At 41.9% G+C, this 11065-nt stretch overlaps 1 protein-coding gene across 1 annotated transcript in view; it reads right to left on the bottom strand.

Moving 5' to 3' along the window:
- Positions 1-11065, bottom strand: part of LOC125432636 (protein eyes shut homolog) — a 300627-nt gene that overhangs the window by 22008 nt on the left and 267554 nt on the right. Inside the window, exons 9-12 of the mRNA XM_048496405.1 lie at positions 8577-8759; positions 5953-6119; positions 4065-4209; positions 2889-3063 (exon numbers count right to left, since the gene is read on the bottom strand). Of these exons, the coding sequence (XP_048352362.1) occupies positions 2889-3063; positions 4065-4209; positions 5953-6119; positions 8577-8759 (670 nt within the window). The remainder of the gene's footprint in view (positions 1-2888; positions 3064-4064; positions 4210-5952; positions 6120-8576; positions 8760-11065) is intronic.

Genomic DNA, 11065 nt, shown 5'->3' with positions numbered 1-11065 from the left:
ACAGAGTGAAAGGTTTTCTTTTTCACACACATTCACAAACTCCTTTAAATATGAAATAAGGCTGATCCACGTGAAAATACTTGTTCTGCATGTGTTTTGCATTCACACATGACACTTCTCCCTGTGCCTTATCTTATACAAGCAATAAACTCTTAATAACAGATTTCAGTTTAATTTAGCAAGAACAGTAGACCTGTACAAATTGGTGTGGAAGAATGTGCCTTAGGTACTGATTCATGTTACCGTATACATACACTGAAGTTATCATTTCCGAAGTGAGTATGTTTGCACTAATTTCTTATCAGTTAAAATAACCCACTAACTATCAGGTGCTTGTTTGTATAATATTTTTCTAACAGGTAACTTTATACCTCATCCAATAGATCTTTTCTAATATGGAAACGTTTCTTTTTATATATATTCCAAGAGTGACTAGTATTACAAACAAATTATTAGAAGCTTTGCATGTCCTTTGATTTCCTGTACAAATGCTTACATTTTACCTGCATTAAATACAGAGGATCACCCAGCCAGTAAGTAAAATATGAAGTTTACCTTTAAAATGAAATTCCACCGGAAATGTATGCTGCCTCACTTACTTAAATCAGTAGTCCTGTCCCCATAGCAACAGGCTCTCAAATTTAAATGCACTGCACATCATTTCAGAATGGAGGTGCTGTCACAGCGAACAATTTCTCAAAATTGCAAGCGCAAAACCCTTAGGAGGAAATTACTTCCTGGAGCCAAAACAATATTTTAAAACAAACCCAGATCCCAGAGGATATAGTCCTTCAGAGAAACAGATCTTTTAATAGAACAAAAAAGAATAGGTTCTTGGGCTCCAAGGAAATGCAAAAGCTTCCACTGACAGGAAACATTTGCTGACAGGAATCAAAGACAACCTGTCTTTTCACAGCTTTGACAAGTTTCTTTCTCTGAGCGTGAGGAGGATTCAAGAAGCAACGCAACAATTGTGAGGTGACAATAGGAAAAAGCACACAGAAGAAACACATGTTTCTTTTGAAGAGGCAACCTGCTGTTCAGGGAGTGAACTGGAATGAGCCATTACTACAGTTACATTAACAAATGATAATTTAACAACAACAAACAGTTCCATCCAAAGGGCCCCCCAAATGCACTCATGGGAGCAGTTGGCTGGATCCACTGGCAGATTAACCCTCTCTGGGGCACCTGCCCCAGTGGGAGGGGGGTGAAACTGCTGCCATGTGTCCACCACCCTCTCCAGCAATGGGACACAGTACCAGATGCTGCACCAGCGTCCCAGCACCCCCACTGTCACCCACATAGCAGAGGCAGGAGAGAACATGGCCTGGGGAGGAGTTGACATTAGTTGGTCCCTTGTGGCCATTTGGAGTGTTGTGTGGGAACCGGGAAAATCAGACTTATGCAACCCTTTGGGACAGCGTAAGTCCACTAAGGTCAATGGGGGCTTCTTGGCAGCAGGAAGGCTTTCACGCTTGTGAAGCCTTTTCATGCCGCTGAGAAGCACCTTTGGGAGCAGCAGGGTGGTGTGGCTGTAGCACTGTGGCTGGCCCCCTGAGGCTTGGATGGGGCTGCCCATCAATCTCGAACTAAAATGTAACTGCAGACTATAGACCCTCACTGCCTCAGATCATTTTATGAATGGCTTAAACACTCCCTTCTTACCCACATCTGACTCAAAGGCATCCTATGAGCGGATGCACGTATGCATGTATGTGAGACAGCAACATAATACCACAAAGGTACAGACAGAGGGGACAGCATCATGTCTGACAGATTCACTGTGCTTAACCTTGGCTTTTGACCCAACCCACAGGCAAAGGCAAGGCTGGGGACTGTGGTGATAACGGCAGCACTGATCATGCTAAAAGGGAAACTGTGATTAAGCAGGAACTAGAACTCTGGAGTGGGGATTCGAGGTAGCTATGATTTTGCAGCTGAGTTACACAGGTGCTTGGACTGGTCAAGTGAAAAGAGAGATGGGGTCAATCACATGAATGCAAATAAACACACTTTACAATGTCAGCATCAATTCACATGTTATGAAGTCCACATGGTAGACATGTGGATTGATGCCTAGATAGGTGCTGAAAGCCCTGAGCTGGGAATTTAGTTTCCAAGGAGCACATGGGCTCGTATCAGGGCTGTGGCATGTGGGAACAGGTTCTTCAGCTTTCCCCCAGCACTGCTTCCCCAAGTTTGTCCTGCAAGGGAGATTTGCATGTAGAAGTGGGTTGAACAGCAGCTTCCTGGTACTGCCTCAGGTCAGAAAAACCTGATCTGGGGTGTGGGGTGGGGGAGCTTATACTCCACACACTCACAATCATGGCTGCATGTGCCCAAGAATTAATTCCCAGGCTATGTTTGGTGATAGTCCATATGTTCACCATACAGCCTTCATAACATATGAAGCAGGACTCAGATTATTCATCAGGCTAGCCTTACAGGTTATTGGTCAGGCTAGCCTTATTGGTCAGACTAGCCTTTGACAGGCAGTGGGCAGAGATTTTTTTAAAATGGATATGCTAGTAATTAAAGAAGGTATACACATGTTTCCTTTTAAGAGGCAACCTGCTGCTCGGGGAGTGAGCTGGAATGAGCCATTACTACAGTTCCATTAACAAATTATAACTTAGCACCTAATCTTTACGAAGTATGTTTTCATCTACAACCTGATCTAGCTATTACAGGTGTGGCAGAAAATGGAATTAGGTTCAGCAGGAGCTTTGTGACCAGCTTCTGCATGCATCTGCATGAAATGGGGTCGTGCAACCTGGAGTCATTGTCACATTTAGTATACAGCCGATCAACTTGATCTTAGTGCAAATCAGCAAGAACGTGATATGTTCTCTTAGAATAGTTGCTTGAAACACTTGTACACTTACTAAACAGTGGAGCCTCTTTCCACACACGTTCCTCCATTCCTGCAGTTTATCAGTTGGCACGGAGATTGGTCACACTGGCCTACATTGCGGCCAGAATTTGGATGGCCTTCTGGAATACCCAGCGCTTTACATTGAAGATCTCTTCCATTGCAAACTTGAATATCAAAAATGCAACCTTTAGAGAAAGAAAGAGGAGAACCAATACATATAGAAAAGCTAAGAAGTATGAATGAGTGTGTTTGAATTTCATCAAGAAGGCAAAAAAGATAGAGAGGACACAGAGAAATGTTTCTCAACGCCATCATGTAGAAGAGCTAGAACAGGAGGGATGAAGATAGCTGAGTTCTATTAATCTGTGAACTGTAAGCACTTGAAGCAGCACCAGAAAGTTGGATCAGGGTCGTACGGGACCAAAAGGGAAGATTTAATTATTCAACTCTTGCTTGGTTTTGTTAATTAACAAGGGCCTATCATGTCTGTTTTGACCCTTATAGGTTCAAGCTTCAGATTATGATCCTTAAATGAAAAAGACAACAAAAAAACAGACAGTGTCACATCTCATCAAGGAAATAAATGGCATTTGTATTTAAGAAGAGGGGAAACTGCCATTTGCACACACACACCCTTCATAGGCAACATGATACGCATATAGTTTCCCCTCGGGTATTTTTAAGAAAACATGTCTTCAACACTGGATGAATCTGGAAAATGTGTACCTATCAGGAGCACGTGTAATTGATGGATATGGGCATTTGTTTATTTGATTGCCTTTTCCCCCTGAACTTTTCTTGAGTCTGATATTGCATTTGTCCATCTTCACCTATAGCTCTTTTACAGGTGGTTGTCAGGTTTCAACAAGCTGATGCATATTGCTAGTTGACTGCATTCAGTTTAGAGAGCTACAAATCATACAGACATGATACAGACCATTATTTGGATGGGGGTTGTATTTGTACTGTGTATTCTTTTGTTACTTTTACTCAGCACTCACTTTGCAGGTATTATGTAAGAAGTCTGCTAATATCTGCCAGAAACAAGGGACATTCTGCATAAAGGTAAAATGACAGCATGTATTAGGATATCTGTGAATGCTATTTGTAGTTTATTTTATTTTTAAGTTGTTTAAAATGTATTTGGTTTCTCATGCAATGACCACATGATGCAAATAATAGTTACCTTGAAAGCCATTCTTAAAATTGGATCCATTTGGCAAGAGTTCTGGAATGTATTCCACATAGCCTCCTACATAAAACTGACTGAAGACATTGAGCCCAACTAATCTTCCTGGAGATATAACAGTTTTATTCTGATGATCATCCACCTTTTTAAAAAGAGAGACGTTATTTATAGCAAACTGAACCAGTATCTCTTAAGAACGTGCAGCTACGTACTTCCCAGCAGAGAGACATTATTATAAATTAATAATGGGGACAAAATGGTTACAAAAACATGTTTCAAGCTGCAGTTTTCAATCTATTCCCATGATTCAAAAATCTACTGAGATGTTCAAATATTTCTGCCAGGCAGAAAAGAACATCCAGTTCTTGTGTTATGCTAGAGTCTATCACATAAGCAGCCCAGTCCAGAGGCCACTGTGGCCAGGGACAACTCTGCCACTGCACTGCTGCACTGTCTCCAGGGGACTTTCAGGTGGTGTGGGGGTGCAGCAAGACAGGAAAAAACCCATGGCTGCCTGGAAAGCACTCTACAGTCTAAAGTCCTAGCCACAGCATTTCTGTCTTGAAAGCCCAGGTTGCAGTTGACTAAAGTCAGGTCCACCCCCGAGAATGCCCTCCCCCCCTCATACCAATATAACCGAGGACACCAGTGTTGCGCCCCAGTGATGCCAACTTTTGGAGTTGTGGGGTGACTGAATGCTGGTGCATTTGCCCTCTCCGCCAACAGAGATGCATCAGTGCAGACTTGCATCGCAAGAGAGATGTGATCCTTTCCCCCTCTGGATTGGACCACTAAACTTCCTTAAAAGTTTCAAGTTTAGATTATAAACATGGGAAAGGGGAAAGTATCTGATTTTAAAAGGGGACTGATGCCCAGAAAGTGTAGATGTTGACATAAATCATTTACACACTTACAGCTCACAGTGAGGTTTGACCTGTCATATTTCCCCCTGCAGCATGTGCTTTGAATTTTACACTTCCTTTCCCCCTGCATTTCCCCCCAAATCTGCTGGGGCTCTTCCCCATCAGCCATTTTCTTCCCCCTCCTCCATTTTCAACAGAATTTTCCCCACCCCTTTGCCTTAGTGGACTAACGTTAGGGCAAAATAACACAACCCTGGCTGACTGTGTGACCTATGTTAGCTCACCAATGCAAGAGGGGGCAGGGATCCAAAAATGGAAGAGGGGGAAAATGGCTGATAGGGGGTTGTTTTCAACAGTAGTGTATGGAACTGAAAAGATTAGGAGGAAAATGCAGGGGGGGGGGGTTGAAGGCATGCCAAATGATTTCACAAGTATAAAAAATTGTAGGTGAGGAAGAGAAATGGGTGGAGAGAGGGCAGTTGAAATGGAGAAAAAAATTCTCCATACATGAAAAAATGGAGAAAAAATAGTTAAAAACAATAACACTAGTACTAATAACAGAATTAAAACAGTCAAAGAATAATAACAGCAGCAGTAGAATTTTTTTAAACTATTCAGTTCAGCAACAGATAAAAATGTAAATAAGACAGATACTCATACTGCCACATTTTTTCAGCCAAATGTATCTCCTAAGATAGTGTTCAAAATAGAAGGGAAAAGTCCACCCTGATTTCTCTCAAGGAAGAAGATCACAATCAATGGTACTGGAACTCTACACAGTTTAAGTTTGTAAAGGTTAGCATCAGCATTTCAAATTGAACTCAGAAACAAATCAGCAACAAAACTTGCTGAAAAGATTATTTCAATAAACTTCAATAAATATTTTATATTTGACGAATTAAGCTCTGAGTCACAAAAGCTTATACCCTGAAAAAAAAAATGCTGGTCCTGTACTACTGGACTCACATTTTACTCTACTATCACAGACTAATAAAGTTATCCACCAGAAAAAGACTTGTTACCTTAAGCCATCCAGCCTGAAGAGATTTGCCAAGACTGACCAGGTGAACATGAAGCGTCCTATTTATTGGCTCACTAATAATAGTGGCTGTTCCAGATCCCAAGTTGTAGCTATATACTACACTGCCATTGCGCAGGCCTAACACCAGGAAATCGTCCCCATTGAGACCTAAAGCAATGATATCATATTAAAGTGGCAATCTAGGAAATATAAACTCTCATTTTTAATGCAGAATCTGCTTGCATTCTCCCTCTTTCTCATATAGCATATTAGAAGGAAAGAGATATTGTATATGGAAAAAAATTGAAGAATCCCCTTGGTGTGCTGAAAAAAAATTGTTTTCTGGCACAAAATTGGCTTAATTTTGAAGAAGTTCCTATTATTTTTGTGTTTCTGCTACAGACACAGAGGGCAAATATGCACTTCAGTTTCATACAAAAAGGGAAAAATCATGTCCTCCTCAAAAATTAGCCCTTTGTGCACTCAAATTAAACATCTTTTTGGCATACAAAAAGGTAATTCATTATTTTGTCATAACACATGCTGCATTTTCCCAAAGAACTGCAACACTTGGGGTTGTGAAAGTGTGCACCAGAGGACTTCAAAATGTTGTTTGACTTTGTCCATGGTCTCTGTGGACCCTGTAATCGCTTTACTTCTTCAGTTCTGCTACTCAAAGATCCATGAAATTATATCTAAAATTATCAGATTGAAATCTCTGGATTAAAGATGGAATGAATATTAACCCAGCTAGAACTGGAAGAATCTTTCACCCATGTGGAGAGCATATATCAGGGCATCTCATTTAGTAACTTGCATAGAGCTTTTAAATAATTTTTTTAAACCCAAATGCTTTCTCTGTAATAATTTTATAATGTGTGAAGGGACTTGTGTTTTAAGTGGACATAGTAGCACAATACGTAGAGCAGTCTTTCAGTTACTGAAACCACAGAAGTGATCATTTCCATTAAGGCACCTATCAGATATGAGGACTTTTACATATTCTCATCTCCCTTGTTTCTTCCTTGTCTATGAGTGTCAATATCATGAGAGGCAGATATTCCTATACAAGGAATTTCAACGATTTGAACAACTCAGTGATTTGATGTTATTACCCGATTTAAGGTAAAATGGATGCCAAGAAGGGTTCCTGAAAGCCCGAATCTTCGAACTATGAATTATCTGAGAACTTGATCCATTTCAACCAAACAATATGCAGGAATATTCTTGGTTCATCAATATCATAAGGATGTTTTAGGGAATATAGACCATATAGATTTATTATTCATAAGTAGATGAGATGCAGAAAACATTAAATAAGTGTTGAGGAAATATTAGACTTTTTTAAAAAAGAAAAGAGTTCTACTGATTGGGTCAATTTAAATGTAATGTACTTCTGTCACACTATTTCTCTCTCTCTTTCAACTCTCTTTAAGAGAAGTAGAAGAAGTAGAAGTAGAAGATTTTTTTAAACCTACCCATTTAAATTAACTGAAGTAAATAGGCTTTCAAAGGCGTGGCTCTATTTAGGATTGCACTATTAATGTCTTAAAGTACAAAGGAAACATATTATATATTTATCTAATGTTCCTCCAGCTAGTGTTCTAATGCCCTCTTGTGGCTGACCACAGATTTTGCTGTGCAGAAGTGTTTAAACCTTAGTTTAGTGTTCTACCTGTACTCTTTGTCTCCCTGTGGAAGTTCTGAAGTTAACATTTGGCAAGGTAGCTTTTGCTTGTTGCTCAAGCTCATCAAAATATTTTCTAATTTTGTTTTAAAAAATCCTAAAAAACTTGCACAAATGCTCAATAACAGTTCTGGTTTCTGAATGGCTTTGCTGACCCTGTGAAACCAATCTAGCACATGGGTCCAAAAATGCAGCATAAACACAAATTCCAGTTCTTCCATTTTCTGCAAAAGATTGTTATCCTGAAGCCTAGTACCACCCTTCCCATTAACATCAGAGTACAAATGACAGAGGGCTTCAACGATAGCACTGTAACTTTCCAAAAAAGGATTTGCTTTTGCTTCTGGTCATGAGCAGAATGTATTTTTTTTATTACTGAATCTGCTTCTGGTCATGAGCAGAATGTACTTTTTTATTACTGACTAACTGAAAGTAACCTGTTTCTATAAGCTTATATGAGCGAATGATAGGTGACTTCTTTTTTCAGAAATTGTGGAAATATAAAGGCCAATTATATGTTTTCTTTTGTTGTTCCAGGTCTTAAAATGAAAAACGGGACATTTCTTTCTCCCAATAAAATATATCAACACAAAGAAGGCTTAGGAGCTCAAGGGGGAACATGGGGGGGGGAGGGGAGGGGACTGTGTCACTCATGCATGACATCACTTCCAGGAAGACTCAGAAGTGGCATCACTTTGCTGTAAGAATTTCCAGAAAACCCTATCGTTTTCTGGAAATCAGCATTTTTTCCTTCCACCACCTCTTGGCACAATGGCAGGCAACAAGGGTTTTGGGTGGAAAGCTCTAAAGAAAGCTCCATAAGAAAGCTCTAAAGAAAAATGTGTATTTTTGTTTATGGTTCTTGACTTACCCATAAATATATAGCAAAACTGTGTCATTTGTTAAAGTCCTTATTGTATGACACCTAATTAACTTACCTTGGCCCTTCTGCCCAGTGAAAAATATCAGGTTATCTTGAAGTGATGAATTGTCATTTGCCAACCGAAATTTCAGGTGGAATTTGTAGTAGAGGCTGATATTGGGAATTGCTGAATAAGCTAGGAATGAAGTATAGCCAAAGGCATCTGTACCACTGAAGCTAGGAGAAGTAATATTAATAGCTGTTGGAGGGGAAAAAGAGAAAATTCGTATTTCAGTAAATGAAACAGAAAATGATGCATTAATGTTTACATTTAAAAGACTCTTTCTAATCCATAAAAACAGCAATTTTAATTAGGTAATTAGCTGGTGAACAAAAACATTATATCATTATGAAGACTAAATCTCCTCTTCCCTTCCTTCTATGAACAAAGAAGGCAATTTCTTACTGTTTTAAAAGTACGATTAACACTCTGTCATGTTTCACAATTTCAGCCTCTTCAGTAACCAGGTGGGCAGAATTGTCTTCAGTAAGTTTTGACAGCCCTTTTGAAAAGCTCTTCACATGTGCTTTAAATACAGACCTAACAGAGGCCCTTTCTGCACTGCAACGGTGCGGGGGTGCGTCGGCATAAACAATGCCGACACACACCCCTGGGACCGTTCGCATGGACGGTCCTGGGAGGGTGGCAGGCAGCGGTGCAGCCTTTGCACAGGCTGCACTGTTGCTGAATGCCTACCTTGTCTCCTGGCTTCCAGCTCATCGCAGAAGCTAGGGGGCACGCCCCCAAAGCCTGGAGCAACGGCTCTGGAGTCCCAGGCCAGGGGGGCATGTCCCCTGGCCTCTGCGACAAGCCAGAAGCCAGGAGACAAGGTAGGCGTTCGGGAAAGGGGGGGGAAATGGTGCCTTCCAGCCACTGCCATTTGCACGGCAGCAGTTGGAAGCCACTGTTTCCGAAATACCTCGCTCAGGGGGCTTGAGGTTTGAAGCTGGCCAGCCACTGCTCCAGGGAGATTCTACGAGGCTGCTGCTGCTGCTATGCAGCGGCGGCAGCAATCGTCGCAGAATCCCAGGAACACTGCTATTTTTTTAAGCGAAAGTCCCTGGGGCCGGCTGCTATTCCGCCCATGCGGAAACAGCCTTATAGACAAGTGAAAGCAAGGGTGGATTTAAACCAGTACTTTAAAATCTCTTTCCAGCAGGGCAGGTCATTTAATTTATTTCTTAATTGTGTTTGTTGATTGACTATACCCTCGTGGCTGGAGACTGTACACCACCTTAAAAACCAGCAAAATTTACAAGGTATAAGCTTTCAATAGTCAAAGCGCCCCAAGTATCCAATAAAGGGAGTTTTGAACCCAGGTTAAAAGAAAGTTATTTATTTATTTATTTGACTTTTTAACTGCCCTCCCCCTAGGGCTGTGGTGGCGAACCTTTGGCACTCCAGATATTATGGACTACAATTCCCATCAGCCCCTGCCACCATGGCCAATTGGCTATGCTGGCAAGGGCTGATGGGAATTGTAGTCCATAACATCTGGAGTGCCAAAGGTTCGCCACCACTGCCCTAGGGGCTCAGGGCAGAGAACAACAGTCTTAAAACATACTTTAAAACCAGTAAAAATCAGTTCTATATAATCAATAAAAAACAGAACCATATAATACAGATGGTGTATACCTTTCCCCTTCCCAGCCTCATGCCCACGGGAGGCCAGGTGGAATGGTAGATGCAGTTAACCAGGCTGGCCAAATGCCTGGCAGAACAGGTTCATGTTGCAGGCCCTGCGGAAGCTCTGCAAGTCCCACAGGGCCCTAATCTCCTTTGGGAGCCTGTTGCACCAGCTAAGGGCTGGCCCTTGTGGAGGCCAGGCTGTAAAGGCCCTGGCCCTTGTGGAGGCCAGCCTGATCGCTTTTGGGGCAGGGATCACCAGTAGGTCCTCCTCTGAGGAGAGGAGGGGCCTAATGGGGCAATATGGGGAGAGGCGGTCCCTCAGGTATGCAGGTCCAAGGGCGTGAATGGCTTTAAAGATCAGAACCGACACTTTAAACATGACTTGGTACCGATCGGCAGCCAGTGCAGATGGTATAGGACCGGCATAATCCGGTCCCTGCTCGAAGTTCCAGTAAGAAGCCTGGCTACCGCATTCTGCACAAGTTTCAATTTCCGAATCATGGCTAAAGGCAAGCCTGCGTAGAGAGAGTAACAGTAGTCTAACCTGGGGGTGACCATTGCATGAATCACAGTGGCTAGATCAGCTACATTTACAACTTTCCCCCTTTAACCCAGGGTTCAAACGCTTGGAGCTTGCCTATGCGAACTGTGGCAAGCAGGAAGTGTTCTATGCCAACCCTTCTGTCCACCATTATGGTGGATTCCCTAGGCGGCCACCATTAGAGTAGATTATCCAATAGGCAGCTGCCAAGTTGTGCTGGTAGGTGGGGGTATTCTTGGGGGGTAGATTCTCGGGGGGGGGGGATTCTCAGGTGGGGAGATTCTAGGCTGCACAGTTTGCAAAGAAACACTGTATTTCCTGTGCGAACTGTGCT

The sequence above is a fragment of the Sphaerodactylus townsendi genome, linkage group LG01, assembly GCF_021028975.2.
Source record: "Sphaerodactylus townsendi isolate TG3544 linkage group LG01, MPM_Stown_v2.3, whole genome shotgun sequence".
Classification (NCBI taxonomy): domain Eukaryota; kingdom Metazoa; phylum Chordata; class Lepidosauria; order Squamata; family Sphaerodactylidae; genus Sphaerodactylus; species Sphaerodactylus townsendi.
This window is presented reverse-complemented; position numbering and strand designations above follow the sequence as displayed.